Source organism: Neovison vison, chromosome 11 (genome assembly GCF_020171115.1).
Source record: "Neovison vison isolate M4711 chromosome 11, ASM_NN_V1, whole genome shotgun sequence".
NCBI lineage: Eukaryota > Metazoa > Chordata > Mammalia > Carnivora > Mustelidae > Neogale > Neogale vison.
In genome coordinates, this window is record NC_058101.1 from 195,505,126 (window position 1) to 195,522,330 (window position 17,205).

The window sequence follows — 17,205 nt, forward strand, 5'->3', positions numbered from 1 at the left end:
CACGTCACTGAGAGAAGCCTTACAAAGGCCACCACGCCTGCCACCGTCCCCGGAGCGCCGTCTGGCATGGCTGAGCTGTCCCCTTCCCGGCCCCGGAGAGGAGAGGAGGGCGAAGGGGAAGAAGAAGATGAGGAAGAAGATGACGATGAAGGGCCCGCGCTGAAGAGAGCTGCTGAAGAGGAGGGTGAGGCGGATCCCAAGCAGCAGAAGACAGAAGGTGAGGCGTGAGCCCCCGTACCCCCCAACCAACTCCCACCAATGGGCTGGAGGTGGGGAGCCCCTTGGGGCCTGGAGGTTGGGGTGGGAACAGACGAGAGCAGACACTCTTCGCCTGGCTCCTGGCTCTGGACCCTGCACCAGAGCCGCCACCCTCTTTGTCCCCAGCCTTTCTCATGTCCCCTCTCCAGACGCTGCCCCTTCGATCCTCACTCTGTCATCGTCCTGCCTCTCGACCTGCTCCGTCTGCGCTCTCCAGGTGGTCGCCAACCGCTCTTCTCCCTGTCCTTGCTCTCTTCCTCCCTCCCCCACCCCTCCTCCGGTAGCCTCTCCTTCCGCACCTCTGCATCCCAGCCTCATGTTCTGTCCATCCCTACACTGCCTGATCCCTGGGTCTCCCTCAAAAATGCGCTTAAAACCTCCCACTGCTCTACTTCGTCCCCCACTCATCTCCTGTATCAAAACCCTTTGAAGGCGAAGCTATGTCCACTTACTCTTTTTTTTTTTTAAGATTTTATTCATTTATTTGACAGAGAGAGACCACAAGCAGGCAGAGAGGCAGGCAGAGAGAGAGAGAGAGGGGAAGCAGGCTCCCTGCTGAGCAGAGAGCCCGATGCGGGACTCGATCCCAGGACCCTGAGATCATGACCTGAGCCGAAGGCAGCGGCTTAACCCACTGAGCCACCCGGGCGCCCCTGTCCACTTACTCTTTGTATTTCCATAGTTCCTCGCAGAACGTTCTCCAGTATGGGTGGCAAAGCCCTGGGGAAGATGGAACAGAATGGACAAGGGTCCTTTGGGTTTCCTAGAGGAAACCACATGTAATGTGGACATTTAATAAAACTTCAAAAGTACATGCCACTGCCCATATACATTGCAGGAAGCCAGCTGTTATTCTGCTCGGTCCACACGGTCTGCACACCTGTGTGGGCCACTCAACTGCCTCATCTGGGTCATGAGCACAGGCATTGGGATGAGGCCGCTCTGGCCGGAATCCCAGTTCTGTCACACACCATCTGTCCATCCATCCTGGGTGGACCTCTTGAGCCTCGGTGTCCTCACCCGTCAAGAGGAAAATAGCACGGACCTCACAGGGAGGGTGGGACAGTGCTTGGGTTGGGGCTGGGCAAATTCTTTATTTTAAATAATTTATTTTTAAGTACTCTCTATACCCAATGTGGGGCTTGAACTTACAACCTGGAGATCAAGACTCATATGTTCCTTTTAAAAATATACATATAACAAAACTTGATAAAAGGTAGCATTTCAAACTGTACAGCCACCGGAGTCCATAGTTACCAGAAATGCACACTTTTCTCGGCGGCCCAGCCCCTTCAGCTTTCTGCTCCGGGTGTGTTGGGGCATCTCCACTTTCGGCAGACTTCTTCCCATCTCTGCCAGCATCAGCTTGCCCCTTTTCCCCTTTGGGTCCCTTCTCTCCCTTCTTGGCAGGGGCCTTTTTAGGCTTGTGCTCTGGCTTTGGAGGAGCAGACCTTGCCGATAACCTAGCAGATGTTATCTGTGGCTCTTCCTTCACCTTGGCTCGATCGCCTTTAGCATCCCCTGCAGCCTTTCTCTTGGGCATGGGGCTGCGGTGGCAGTGGGGTAGAAGAGAGGGTCTAGGCTCAGCCCACCATGTGAAATAGGAGAGGGAAGGGGCGCCTGGGTGGCTCAGTGGGTTAAGCCGCTGCCTTCGGCTCAGGTCATGATCTCAGGATCCTGGGATCGAGTCCCGCATCGGGCTCTCTGCTCAGCAGGGAGCCTGTTTCCTCCTCTCTCTCTCTCTGCCTGCCTCTCTGCCTACTTGTGATCTCTCTCTGTCAAATAAATAAATAAAATCTTTAAAAAAAAAAAGAAATAGGAGAGGGAAGATGTTTTGGAACGCTGCTAGAGGGTCAGTTCCCAAACTTCACTTAAGTTCTAGGTGGCAGCGGGTTCCCATCTGGAGAAAAGGAAGCAGCCCAGAAATCCAGGCATCCGGTGATCCTGAGTTTGGATCTTAAGATGCCCTGTCCAGAACTTCAGCTCTCAAGAGAACCACACAGAAGCCCTGTCGCGTGGTCATGGAGCTCTGGGCTTCTTCTGAGGCTTTAGACAACCCCCTCCTCCCCAGCACAGCTGGGACCAAGATGGGAACCCAAGGTCAGGATCCCTAAACCCCACAGGAAGCGGGGGGTGGCTAAAACTCTTTACTTGCTGTCTGAGCACTGGCTCAGGAACCTGCATCGAGGGCCGGGGGTCCATGAAGTCAGTGGTCCCAGCTATGAGCTGATGGAGAACAAGTCCGGAACTTGAGATAGAAACCACACATCCTGAATTCAAATAGGTTGAATTATCGATTGTCGATATTTGTCATTGTTTTTCTTCCCATGTGCGTCTTTGTGCAGATGAGCACATACTGTTAATTTGCAGATATTTTTATAATAATCATACCACCCAGCACATAAAGCATTTATCTGCTGGAAAGGGAGGTGATTGTTACGCCCATTTAACAGATGAAGCCCTAGCAGTATTATAAATGCTATCGTGTAGTTAATAAGTGGCAGATCTGGGAGTGGAGCAAGGAATCCTCTTCAAAGGATAAATGGATAGAGAAAATGTACAATAGAGAAAAGATACAATGAAATATTCCATTGTATATATGAATATTATTGTATTCGTTATTATTATTATTGCATTCATTGTAATATGAATATTATTCCATTGTATATACAATGGAATATTATTCAGCCATAAAAAGAAGGAAATCCTGTCATTTGCAAAAATAGGGATGAACCAGGAGGACATTATGCTAAGTGAAGTAAGCCAGTCACAGAAGGACAAATGCTTTGGCTTGTAGTGGAATGTGGCAAAGTCAAACTCATAGAACCAGAGAGCAGAACAGGGTTGCCAGGGGCTTGGGGTGGGGGAAACAGAGAGATGATAGTTAGGTTTATGAACTTTCATTTATAAGATGAATACGTCTAGGAATCTACTGTTTATAACTGACATATAGTTAATAATAATTTTACAGTTATATAGTTAATAATACCATACTGTATACTTGAAATTTGCTAAGAAAGTAAATCAGCGTTCTTACCACACACACAAAAATGGTAACTATGTGAACGATGGATGTGTTAACTTGATTGCAGTAATCATTTCATAATGCCTTCGTACAGTATATTAAACCCTCACATTGTATACCTTCAAGAAAAATCACATTGTATGACCTAAATATATACATTCTTTACTTGTTAATAATACCTCAATAAAACTGGAAAAGTAAAGAGACATTAAAAGAAAAAAGGAGGGACGCCTGGGTGGCTCAGTCGGTTAAGCGGCTGCCTTCGGCTCAAGTCATGGTCCCAGCGTCCTGGAATTGAGCCCCACATCAGGCTCCTTGCTCCGTGGAGAGCCTGCTTTTCCCTTTGCCTCTGCCTGCCTGTACTCTCTCTATCTCTGTGACAAATAAATAAACAAAATCTTTTTAAAAAAGAAAGAAAGAAAGAAAAAAAGAAGGAAGGAAGGAAGGAAAGAAAGAAAAAAAAAAGAAAGAAAGAAAGAAAAGGAGGGCTACCTGGGTGGCTCAGTTGGTTAAGCATCTGATTCTTGTTTTAGCTCAGGTCACGATCTCAGGGTCATGAGATTGAGCCCCGTGTCAGGTTCCGTGCTCAACGTGGTCTGCCTAAAGATTCTCTGCCCCTGCCCACCCCCAATCAATAAATAAATCTTTTAAAAAATAAAAAGAAGAAAAGGAATCCTGATTCCCAAGCAGCGTCCCTCCCACTACTCCAATGTGAACACTATCTATTTGGGGGGTGTTTGCAACTATGTTTAAATCCCAGCCTGTGCTCTGGTGAACTTGATCAGTCAACCCTGAGGCCAGCTCATTCTCCCTCTGCTTTCCCCACACCTCCCTTCACACCCCGCCTCTCTGGGGTTCGTTTACACTCTGAACCACTGAAGTTTCCCTTTCCTTCAGCAACTTGGAGTTGGTTTCAGTCACTTGCATGTGAGGAATATAGTGACTGATCCGTAAAGAACTGGGTAAGTTCAGGAATAGAGACCAAGCAAGGTGTGGACAGGCTGTGTCCCCAGCACCCACACTGGCTTATGGTCGGTGTCCAAGAAGGACTGGGTGAGCAAACGGCAGAGAGGCCACCACTGAACCTTCCTGAGTGGGCAGAGGTGCCCCCGCCTCCAGAGCTGCTCTTGGTCCCGGGTTCACTGCCAGGTTCTCTGAACGAGTTCTAGCCTTGTCTACTTTCGGATTGTCATGAACCTGGGAAGGGCGACCCTAATGTCCCGTCTTCCTGTTGGCACACAAACATCTACAATGAACTTGACCACCACCCTCCGCACACTTGAGGTAATCCCAGGGAGGTTAGGCAACCGGCCCAAAGGCACCGTGCTAGCAGGTAGCAAATGGCCGTTTTCATCCAAGTCTTCAAGTGCCACACTGCTGCCTTAATTCCCTCCATTCAGATTTATTTCTCCTTTCCTCTCCTCCTGCCCTTTCTTAGTCATCAGGAATGGTGCGGGCCTTTAAGCATTTTAGGAAGCAGAACCCGTTCCCGAAAGAAGGAGCAGGAAGACACATCCATCTACAGCATTCCCTGGCTTCCCCGGGGCGCTGGTACCTGTGCGGCCAGATCCCCTCCGTGCGCATGTGTCCATCCCCTTTGTTCATCCCGATCCTGGTTCTGGGGCCACGCCCGGTCTGTGCACTGATGCTCCATCCCTCACCTCCATTGGACTTGGCTCATTCCCAGCTTCTGGTTGCAGCACTCAGCTTCTCGGCGAGTCAGGAATGCCCTCACGCCCAGAGGCTCCAAAACCTGATGGGAAGTTCCAGTCTGGTCTCCTGGCTGGCTGCTCTCCTTGGAGCTCAGCCCCACCGGGCAGCTGTTCTACAAGTCTGAAACCCGCTCCCTCATTTCTTCCATCTGGTCAACCGTCCCCATCTTCTGTGCCTCAGCCAAAGTCCCTCCTAATGATGCCAACCCCACAGCTGCTCGTCCTCCCGTCCATAGCAGGAGCTACCTCCACCAGGCATTAGACCACTTGAATGGATTTTCCCATAATTACACGCCCCACTCTTGTTCCTCATGGTGCGATATTTTCGTCTATTGAATCTCTTTAAAGGTTAAGGGCTACACAGCAGCAAGATTACATCATATAGTTCTTAAAACCCTTAGATGTCCTAGGACAGAACTTCAGCCCATGGGAAGTGCTCAACAACTAACCTCACAAGTTCATAAGCACAGATGAAGGTAGATCTAAGCAAACCAGACCTAGAGAGATACATAGCCAGTCTGTGAGGCAGGAAAAGAAAATGGATTTGAGTGCCTGCTGTAGTTTAGTAACTGAGCCACTTTGGAAGGGAAAAGAATACAAAAGGAGAATCATTACCATCTCTGCTCTCTATGCTGCACAGTCTACTGGGAGACCAGAAGACAAAACCAACGATGTAGTGCAATGTAATAAAGGCAATGGTGAAAAGTATTACAACAATGAACCGTGCAAACAAAGGACAAAGTCACTCTCTGCCTGAGAGAATTTGAGAAGACTTCACAGAACCATACAATTTGGGTCTTGAAGCATGAATAGAAGTTCGCCAATCAAGACTGAAAGATTGCTTTCAGGTATATGAAGTTACTATGGTCATATATCCCATTATATGGACACCAACCCATTTCCCCAGGCATTTCATGTATTTATTTTTCTTCTATTTTTTCCAAAAAGATTTTGTTTTATATTTTTAAAAAATATTTTATTTATTTATTTGAGAAGAGAGAGTACAAGTATATGTCCCTGCTGTGCAGAGAGCCCGATAAGGGGCTTAATCCCAGCACCCTGGGATCAGGACCTGAGCCAAAGGCAGATGCTTAACTGATTGACCCACCTGGCATCCCAAAAAGATTTTATTTTTAAGCCATCTCTGCACCCAACGTGGGGCTCAAACTCACAACCCGAGATTAAAAGTCACGTGTCTACCCACTGAGCCAGCCAGGCGCCCCAGCCCAGCCACTTCAACGCTGAACTAAAACCTGGGGCAACGAAGGGGTTCTAGTAGAATATCCCCATGGGACCGTGCCCTGGGACTCACGTGTGACCTACAATCTTCCTTTCACTGTAACATCTTCCAAAGCAACTTAAAATACTCGACGTGGATTGATACTGGCTCCCCTTCTCTGCGCCCAACTCAAACAAAATAATGATAACAGCCTTATTAGATCTAAAATAAGCCCTGATTCGAAGCAGCCTGTTTAAAAGTCAATAAACTTTTCTTAATCCCTGCAGTGGAAAAAGAGAGCGGCTCCTCTCTGTCTTCCCTAAAAAGTCAGTATTTATACAAAGCATGACGTTGTGGGATTCGGAGCGGCAGAGGTGCTCGGGCTCCCCACCCCCATCCCCTCCACCCCTGGCCGCCTGCACCCTCTGAATCCTGCATGACTTATTTGGCTAGAACTAAGCTCAGCTCCAAGCTTGCTTACATTTTTGGGTTACCCTTTCGCCTGGAATGCATCTCAGTGTTCTCATTAGTGCTGTCTTCCCGGCCCTGGCCCTCGCTTTCCTTTTGTTGCTGTTACTTTGTGTCCTGCCATTAGTAATCTTGACTGCTCCCAGCAGGCAGCCAGGCCCTGGTGTGTTCCGCATCAGGCTGACACTCTCTGTTCCGGTGCCAGACGAAGCCGGACCCAACCCTCCCCTGTCCCCATCACCACCATGGTGGACCTTCCTAGCTATTGACAGTCCAACTTTTTGTTAATTCTTTTTCTAATTCTGAAATGTATTTTGTACCTCTTATAGAAGGCTGTAAAGAAAAATACTAAGAAAATACTGAGTCAAGCACTGTTCTTTTTCTAGCATCATCCTCATGGAAAATATATTTTATTGTATGTTTCATTATCTTTTGATACGATACAATGAAGATCGCACTTAACTTCAGTGTGTCTTGGTCCTTAAGACTTGAAACCCCAGTCTGATAAAAAAAAAAAAAAAAAAAAAAAAAAAAAACAGGGACGCCTGGGTGGCTCAGTTGGTTGGACGACTGCCTTCGGCTCAGGGCGTGATCCTGGAGTCCCGGGATCGAGTCCCACATCGGGCTCCCAGCTCCATGGGGAGTCTGCTTCGCTCTCTGACCTTCTCCTCGCTCATGCTCTCTCTCACTGTCTCTCTCTCTCAAATAAATAAATAAAATCTTTAAAAAACAAAAAAACAAAAAAAAAACCCAACACCAGAGAACCCCAAACTGAGGGACACTCGATAAAATAACTGAATGGAACTCTTCAAAACGATCTAGGTCATCAAAAAACGAGACTGGCAAAATGTTATAGTCTAGGGAAGCCTAAGAAGATGCAATCACTAAATGTAATCTAGTCTCCTAGATGGGATCCTGGAACGAAAAGGGGACATTACAAAACAACTTTTAAAATCCCATTAAAGGGGCGCCTGGGTGGCTCAGTGGGTTAAGCCGCTGCCTTCGGCTCAGGTCATGATCTCAGGGTTCTGGGATCGAGTCCCGCATCGGGCTCTCTGCTTGGCGGGGAGCCTGCTTCCCTCTCTCTCTCTGCCTGCCTCTCCATCTACTTGTGATTTCTCTCTGTCAAATAAATAAATAAAATCTTAAAAAAAATAAAAAAAATAAAATCCCATTAAAGAATGGACAAGTTAATAATCATGTGTCAGTATTGGTTCCTTATTTGTGACAAACAGGATAGGATATTAGCAAACAGAGGAAGTCGAAATAGGATACATGGGAACTTCGCTTTTGGATTTAAAGTTTCCTTAAAAAAAAAAAATTCCGGGGTGCCTGGGTGGCTCAGTGGGTTAAGCCTCTGCCTTCAGCTCAGGGCATGATCCCAGGGTCCTGGAATCGAGCCCCACATTGGGCTCTCCGCTTGCCAGGGGGCCTGCTTCCTCCTCTCTCCGCCTGCCTCTCTGCCTACTTGTAATCTCTGTCTGTCAAATAAATAAATAAATAAATAAAATATTTTTTTTTTAAAATTCCATGATCGGGGAAAAGAATTCAGACAGTGCAGAATTTTGTGAAATAAAAGACATTTGCCCTCCACGTCCCCACCCCCACCTCACAACTGGCCCCAGCCTTATTCTCTAGAAATGTCTCCTCTTTATTGCAGAGCTGAGCTCATGCTGCCAATGCAATTTTGAATGCTGGCTTTTTTCGTTAGCCTTACAGCAGAAGCCTTTCCCCGTGTCCTGAAGATCTCTTCCTAAAGACAATTTTATAGGTTGTGTAATAGTCATTGCACTGTTTTCTTGCCTAAATTAGCTGTGATCTAGCCCGTATGTTTCCAGGAGATTTGCTTTCATTCCCCACGTCTTTGAATGCTTCCTTCTGCAAAGAACTGATCCTCTGATTTTTCCAAGCCACAAGACAGCAACTTCTCCACCCATGCTATCCTGGGACCTCCATAAAACTTGTTTAATGTTTCAGCAGAGATCGAATGTAAAGACTTTCTTTTTTTGATCTTTTTTTGCCTTTGTGTCTCCTGATGTAGGGATTTATAATCCATTGGTGACAACCCGGTGCTGTCGCTGCTGATGGCTAAAATGTGTGATGCTTGAACCTTCATGCACGGGGTTGCATAATGTCCCCCCAAATTCTTATCCACCCAGAGCCTCAGAATGAGACCTTATTTCCCAGCAGGTTCTTTGCAGATGTAATTCAGGAAAATGAGATCATACCAGCTGAGGGCGGCCCCCAAGTCCACTGACTGGTGTCCTTACAAGAAGGCCATGAGAAGACACGGAGCCACAGAGAGAACGCCATGAGAAGACACACACAGAAACTGAAGGAATGCAGCTACAGACCAAGGGACATCAAGGGTTAGCTGCAACCACCAGAAGCGAAGAGAGAGGTGTGGAACGGACTCTCCTTCAGAGCCCCAAAGAAGGAACCAGTCCTGCCAACACCTTGATTTGGGACTTCTGCTCTCCAGAACTACGCGAGAGAATCAGTTGCTGTTGTTGTAAGTGACTAGTTTGTGGTACTGTGTTATGGCAGCCCTTGTAAATTCCATCCAGCGGGCTGTGGCCTCAGAGCACTTGGGTCTGAGCAGAACTCTGGCACTTGGGTGAGGAAAGGGGCAAGAGTTCCCACTGTGAGGGGCAATGAGATATCCAGGGGTGTCCACCAAGATTGCATGAATGAGGCAGTGAGCAAAAGCCCAATCAGACAGACAAGTTAGACAGAAAGAAAACCACAAGGATCACTTTCTACCCTTTTATCTGTGTCCTTAGTATTTCCAGAAGGTTTCAAGCTGTTGTTTGCTGGAATATGCCTTTAATACACAAAGCCTCCAGGTCTAACAATGTTAATTTCAAAGCTTTGGCTATGACAAAATAGATTACTGTAGCACCTCATTTCTTTTAAATTTTTTATTGTGAATTTTCTTTGAGAACCCACACCCACACCTCTTAACAGTGATTGCTGTGTGTATTTTTTTTTCCAAAGGCTTTATTTATTTATTTAACAGAGAGAGAAAGGACAAGCATGGGGAGCAGCAGGCACAGGGAGAGGGAGAAGCAGCTCTCACTGAGCAGGGAGCTTGACACAGGACTCGATCCCAGGACCCTGGCACCATGACCTGAGCTGAAGGCAGATGCTTAACCGACTGAAGCACCCAGGCGCCTGCTGTATGTATTTTATAATACTTTTCAAATGATCATATATAACTCTTATGAAGAAAGCATTTTATTTTATTTTTTAAAGGATTTTATTCATTTGGGAGAAAGAGAGGGAAAGCAAAAGCAGAGGGAGCAGTAGAGGGAGAGAGAGAAGCAACCTCCTCACTGAGTAGAAAGCCAGATGCAGGGCTTGATCCCAGACCCTGGAGATCATGACCTGAGCCGAAGGCAGACACCCAACCATCTGAACCAACCAGGTGCTCTGAGAAAAAAACAGTTTAATAAAAAGCTTCCTTTAAAAGAAGATGTTGTGGGGTGCCTGGTTGGCTCAGTGGGTTAAAGCCTCTGCTTTCGGCTCAGGTCATGATCTCAGGGTCCTGGGATCGAGCCCCACATTGGGCTCTCTGCTCAGCAGGGAGCCTGCTTCCCCCTCTCTCTCTGCCTGCCTCTCTGCCTGCTTGTGATCTCTGTCTGTCAAATAAATAAACAAAATCTTTAAAATAAATAAATAAATAAAAGAGGATGTTGCATCTGCCACAAAAACTTGGCTATAGATGCAGAGATTCTCTTCAGATGAGAGGCTCAAGGTTGGTGAGGAAAAGGTATGTGGGATGTTGGCAATAATTTTTCAATGTGTGAGGCCTGGGGACCTCTCAGGGGCAAGGGGGTAATCTTCTTGGTGGTACTGTGAGGTACCTTGAGGTCCTGAGGGGAGTGTGTGGTGAGGGATGGATTCCTCTTGTGGGGATGGGGGCGTGGAGATGGTGCTTGACAGCAGAGTCTTGAAGAAGTTTAATAACTTTTAGTGCGACTGTGGGGTTAGAATAGCAAGAGAAAATACTTCTCAGTCTCCCCCTGGGCTGATGTGAGTGAAAACAGGAGGAAGGGTGAGGTTTGTGGGCAGAAGGGAAAGCCCCCATGGTTCACCACAGGAAGGCAGGCCACACCTGCTTAGAGGCACCTTTGTGTCCTCTGAAGGTCCCAGTGTCACTGTCTGTTATCTGTTGGTGGATAACCTCAAAACTTCGTGGCTTAACACAATGATAAACATTTACTACCTCAAAGTTTCTGTGAGTAAGGTATTCAGGAGTGAATTTTCACAATAATTCTGGCTTGGGAATCTCTCGTGAGGTTGCAGTCCGGATGCCTGCCAGGGCTGCAGTCACAGGACTGACTGGGACTGGAGGATCCGCTTCCCAGAAAGCTCCCTCATACAGCTGGGGTCCTGGTCCTAGCTGTTAGCAAGAGGCCTCGGTCCCTTGCCAGACAACATAGGATTGTGTACCCCCCACTCCCAGAGAAAGTGACCTGAGAGATAGCACAGTAGATGCTGCAGTGTCTTCTATGACTTAGTCTCGGAAGTCACACACTGTATCATGATATCCTATTGAATACATGGTTGGCCCTATTCAGTGTGAGAGAGAACTACAAAATCGGAGGTGAGAACCACTGGGCGCCATCTTGGAGGCTGGCTGCCCCGCTACACAGAGCTAAGCCACCAGGGTAGCTGCGTCACTGGATGCACAGCTGACTGTGCCTGGAGACCAGCTCTGAGGCTGGGAACTTCCCAAACCTGAACAATGATATCTTCTGTCTGAATCCTCAAAGTGGGGACATTCAAAATACCCCCAGCCATATTGGGAACCTGGAAAAGATGCCGAGGATTGTCCCCAAAGGGTCAGAAATCCAAGAGAAACCTCACTCTACCCTTACTCAACATTTCCCCAACTCTTTTTAAACCATTTTTCCATTTTAAAATAATTTAAACCATTTTTAACCATCTTTTCCTTTTTTTCATATGAATTTTACATACCATGAGATGCACAGATCTTCGGTATACATTTGCCCAGTCTTGGGTGATTCATAACCCAAGTCCTTACAGAAATATAGAAAGTTCCTTCATGATCCTTCCAGGTCAATGCACCCACCACCACACACACACCCACCACCACACACACAGACACAGACACACATACACACACACACACACACTCAGGCAAGCACTGTTCTATATCTTTCCACTGCAGGTTTTACATGTTCTAGAATTCCAAATAAGTAGAATTTATTCATATATCAATATATGATCATATATCAATATCATATCAATTTATACATATATCTAGTATGTACTCTTCTGTGTTTAGTTTCATCTTTAGTCAGCCTATTGATTCATTCATGTTGTCATGTACCAGGAATTTATCTCCCCTGACATTATTTTTTTTAAATTTCAAGTCCACAGAAGAACTGAAAGAGAATACAATGAACCCCTGTATACCCTTGACCTAGATCTACCAGTTGTTAATGTTTTGCCATATTTGCTTTAATACTTCTCATTCCTCTTCCTTTCTTTTTACTGAACCCCCTTGAAAGTTGCAGATGTTAGAAAATGTCATCGCTAAATACTTCAGCATGTACTCCTAAGGACAAAGACTTTCTCCTGCATAATTACCGTGCCATTGTCATGGCCAAGACATTTGACATTGATAAAGTAATATTATCCAATATACAGTCCATATTCAGTTTCTCTCATTCTGCTTAGAGAAGAGCAGACCCACGTCTTAGGACACGTGGTGAGAATTGGGAACAGAGGTCGGCTGTCCTGACCTTGAGACTTCCTCTTTCTCCCACTCACATCGCTATGGCCATTCAGTGAGCACTGGGCCCCAGCTTGGGTAGTAGCCAGCTTTCCTGGGCACTTTACTTCAGCCCTATTTATAGGAACCTCTCCTCCCTCTCTGTGGTTGTCAACCCCTTCATAGTGCACCCCACATGCTCCCATGCACCCCTCCCCAGAGATCAGCTTCTGTAAGGGACAGGAAAGAGTTCCTGTCCATTCCTCAGGGCAGCATAGACACTGGGAAATAATCCCCCTTCCTCCTTTTTTTATGGTCGGTCTAACTACTTAAATAAATCTCCCACTTCTCAGTATTCTACCCCAACCACAAGGCACAGGAAAGATTCCCTGGGCTAAGAGTAAACACGTCTTTCTAACATACCACACACACACACACGCGCGTGTGCGCACACACACACACACACACACTATACCAGCAGCCTCACCCTTGGGTCTCCCCACCACCAGCACAACCTTCTGAATCTCCATCAGAGCGAGGCGGGAGCTACAGCCCCCGCCCCCCCCCCCAACGGCCAGGTCGGTGACATTCTGACCTGCACAGCCACGGTCCTCCAGCTCTGCAACACGGCCCTGAGCCCTTGGCAAACTATCAGCGCCTCCGACTCAGCCCCAAAGCCCTGGCTTGTCTCTCCCAACCTCATCGCTCCCTTGGCCTCACGGCAGAAATAGACACCTTGCTCCAGACAGTGATCGATTATTTTCACAGTTGGTCGTTCCAGATATTTATGTTGGCTTCCGCCGCAGTCCCCTGCGTCAGGGTATTGCCCACATGCGCTGAGCTGCTTGCTGCAGCTGAGAGGGACGTGAGGGACAGCCCCACGCCTGGAGGACCCCTGCCCCGCCCCGTGGCCCCGGAGCCAGCGGTGGGCTGGAGGCCTGGTCCATCCCCTAGAGCTGCCTCCCTCCCGAGGGAGTCTGCGAACCCTGCGCACCTGCTGGCCTGCCCAGGACAGTCCGAGGCTCTGCGAAAGGAACAGGACGCTCACTCGGAAGACTTATCCTTATGTCCATGTGTGCAAGCCCGGCCTCGTGAACAAGTGGCAGCAGCTCCTTCTGCCTCCCTGTCTAGCGGCTGGAAGCAGGAAATAGGAAAAGAAGCTTTTCAATACTTGGAGATGCGTGGCTATCACAACAGACCTCAACATTTTGGCAGAAAACTCCAGCCCTTCCCGCTGCACCTGCCTCCTGTTCATACCTCAGTGCGCTGCGGGAGCTCCCCTTCCCCCTCCTCAAAATCTCCGCGCAGTCCATTTGGTGAAGGCCACTGTCTTGTTTCCAGGGGACCTGGTGTCTTTATTTTAGATATTCACACGACTGGGTTGCCTGTTGGGACGTGTTCAGGAGGAGAGCTGATGCCCTGTTAGACCGAGGTAGGGGTGGGGGGTGGCTAGCTACCAGGAGAGGCTGCCAGGTGTCCTTCTAGACACCCGGCGTCCTTATAAGGTGTCCTTATTTCCAGACCCAAGCAAGAGTTCTAAGGAAAGGGGGACAGACCGCATGCACAGATCCTTCCCTAAGGGCCTGCGCCTACTTAGGGGTCCGATTTCTGTGATTTTACCTGGGTCGTTCATTCTAATGGCGGCTCGTGTGTTGCATTAGAGATTTGAGGTGGCTTACGAAAGCATGAAATCAAGATGAATAACTCAGGTAGGGTACTGGCGCAGAGAAAAGGACCGTCTTATGCAGTCGCTGAAACGGGGGGGGGGGGACACCAGAATTCTGTCTCCTGCAAGCCAAAGCCCAAGGGCAAGTAAGTAATCATTGCCGGGGCCGTGCAGGGCGCTCGGGTGTGATCGGACTGGGTTTTAGGGCCGTGCAGGGCGCTCGGGTGTGATGGGACTGGGTTTTAGGAATAGAACGTCTTCTCTCAAAACCAAGAACTGAGAGGAATCCCCCCAGTGGGAGTCCCACGTCGCCATCTCGTCTGGGGAGCCTGCTGATTGTTCATGACCGTCTAGGGCTTCGGTTTGGGTTTGGTTTTGTTTTTGTATGGTTGTGGTTTACCTCCTAACCCTGTGCTTGTGTGTGTGTGTGTGTGTGTGTGTGTGTTTTAATTCAAAGTCACAAGCTGGCTCAGATAACTTTCCGTTGCCATGGTAACTAACTCCTTCGGTCCAAAGAGAGAACCCCAAGTCCTGTACATGGTCAAGAAAGAATCGCAGGAAGAGGGGCAGGGTGGGAGGGGCCGTTTCCAGCTTATCAAGATCAAAGGACAGAAACAGAGCCGCAAAACCCACAAACCGCGCAACTCCCACACCGGGGACCGCTTCTGAGCTGGGCAGGACCCGTAGCACAGCGCCCCTCACAGTCCGCGGCCCCGAGCAGCCCCAGACTGTTGTCCTGTTCCCCGTGTGGCGAGCACCTCCTCTTTGTGACTAGCAGTATTTCCTCTCTGCTTCCGCGATCTCTTTGCACGTCTGAGCTCTTGACCAGGTTCAGTCTCCGTGTTGCAACTGGCCCGCAGGCGCGGTCCCCGCTCACCCGGCGGAGAAGCCGGACACACAAGCTCCTCTCCCCTCCTCCGCAACTCTCCAGAGAACCAAAACGTGGACAGCGTAAAATCCACTGGTCTTACCAGTGCAAGCGCCCACTTAATCCTTGAAGTTTATTGAATATTATTAATTTTTTTAGAAGATGCAATACAGGGGTGCTAGCAGAAGAACGGTGCTTGGAGAAGCTCACTGCCTCATCTGCCTAGGAAAAGGCTAAGCTGCTGTGTGAAAGCAAAGGGACATTACACACACACACACACACACACACACAGCGCAGCTTAAAGAAGATTCATTTTATTTTTCACATTAAAGACCATTGTTAGAGGTGACTAGCCCAGACGGCTGGGGCTGCAGTTCTCTCGGTCCGCTGGGGACCTGGCTTCCTCCCATCTGTTACATCATCATCCGTAGGATATTGTCCTTGGTCGCCCGGTCATCAAAGCTGGGTCACCACCACATCCACGCTTCACCCTGGGAAAGAGGAAGAGAAAAAGTGCAGAGCAAGCAATTTCCTTTCAAGCAAGAAACAGAGAAGGCGCACCTGCCCTTCGATTTACATTCTAGGGCCTGCACCCAGTCCTGGGGCTGCCCTGAGATGCAAGGAGGGCTGGGAATTCTAGTCCTTAGCTAGGCAGCCACGTGCCCAGCTAGTAATTAGTTACAACTAGCCATCTGGTCAGAAAAGCAGCTCTTTCTTTCTTTCTCCTTTTTTTCCTCACACAACCTAACTCTATTTATAATTAATTGATGAATCAATTTTGTGTCTTAGAACATTGCTACCCATTGTAATGACACTCTCAGGGTAGAGAAACACCAGTTCATAGACATTTGGGGTAAAGAGAATGTCCCAGAGTGCTTCACTGTGTGATTTCACATCCCGGGGATGTTTTATGGCCCATCAGAGATGACAAGTATTACCACAATGACAACAAAGTTGATAAAATTCTGGTGATATGAAACGTAGTTTAAGTTCATGTGTATTTTTCTCATGAGAATGTGATGTTTCAGTTGGCTACCTGAGGTATGAGTAGAAGCCGTTCATGTGGGAAAAGAGGAAGAACATTCCAGAACATGAACAGCATGTATAGAGGCCTGTCATCATGGCAGGGAAAGGTAGAGTCATACAATATTCATCATGGGGAACAGGTATGGGAATGGGGAAGAGAGGCAGGAGAGAAATTGGAGAAACGGATTGGAATCATGTTAGCTAAGACTTATGCTCTAAACAAAGGAATTTGGATTTTACTCTGCAGAGCAGATGCTGTGGGGCATGGGAAGAGAGGACAAAAGATACTACCCTCCCAAGATGCAGAGCCTCTTCCAAAAATAACCACAAGGAAGACTCGGACAATTCTCCTGAGAGCTGGAATCTGGGGGTAGGACACAGCTGCGCACAAAATACAACCCACATTTCTGTCTGCCCTATCCTTGGGGCTCCCGACCTGAGAGTTGCCAAGCCAGATTCTCAGAATACAAAAGGAGACCTCAAGAAAGCGAATAGCTTCCCCTGAAAAGAGAAGGATCAACGATCAGAGGTACCCAAAATTAAATTCACAAGTCACAATCCAAAGACTGAATTCTTACACATGCTTTCTGTCTGCTGATCTGAATTTGGAACGTAAAGGACACTGGGAAATTTTACCTTCCCCTCTCACCCGCCGACTTTGGTAAGAGTCCTCCCCCTCTGAGCGTTTCCCAGGATCCCTCCTGTAGACTCTGCCGTGAGCACAGTGTCCTGGCAGGTCTCAGCCTGGTCCGCAGAAACCGTAGTTGAGGAAAAGAAATTTCCCCCCTTCCCCTAACGGTGAGTGCTTGGCTGAGACCCCTTTATCTCTAGACTGCCTCATAAATGAATAAGCTTATCTAGCTTAAAAGTTCTCCACGGTGGACACTGAAGTTCCAGATTATCTTTGGTAAGGTTTACCTGCTGTATTTACCTGAGGCCTCGCACTGGACCCCGCCCAGCTTAAGTTGGACTCAGCTGGATCCCAAACCCAGTCTGGTTTCTGAGTCCAGTGCAGTGAATTCCGAGACCCAGTCCGATCTCGAAGTTGCATCCAGTCCAGTTTTCAAATCGGACCAGTCCGTTCCCAGACGCAGTCCGGTTTCTAAGTCAAACCTAGTCCAGTTTCTAAGCGGAACCTAGTTCAGTTTCTAAGCGGGACCCAGTTTGACTCTGGTGCTGGGTCGGGGGGATGTAGAGGAGAGCTGCTGGAACAAAAACTT

The 17,205-nt window shown here is 48.1% G+C and overlaps 1 protein-coding gene across 1 annotated transcript; it reads right to left on the bottom strand.

Annotated features, from left to right (window-relative positions):
• Window positions 1-919: 919 nt before the first annotated feature.
• On the bottom strand, window positions 920-1,801 carry LOC122890402 (non-histone chromosomal protein HMG-17-like). Its single transcript, XM_044226010.1, has 2 exons — window positions 1,516-1,801; window positions 920-978 (listed from the first exon to the last, which is right to left on the bottom strand). The coding sequence occupies exons 1-2, from the start codon at window positions 1,799-1,801 to the stop codon at window positions 920-922; spliced, it is 345 nt and encodes a 114-aa protein (XP_044081945.1).
• Window positions 1,802-17,205: the final 15,404 nt, after the last annotated feature.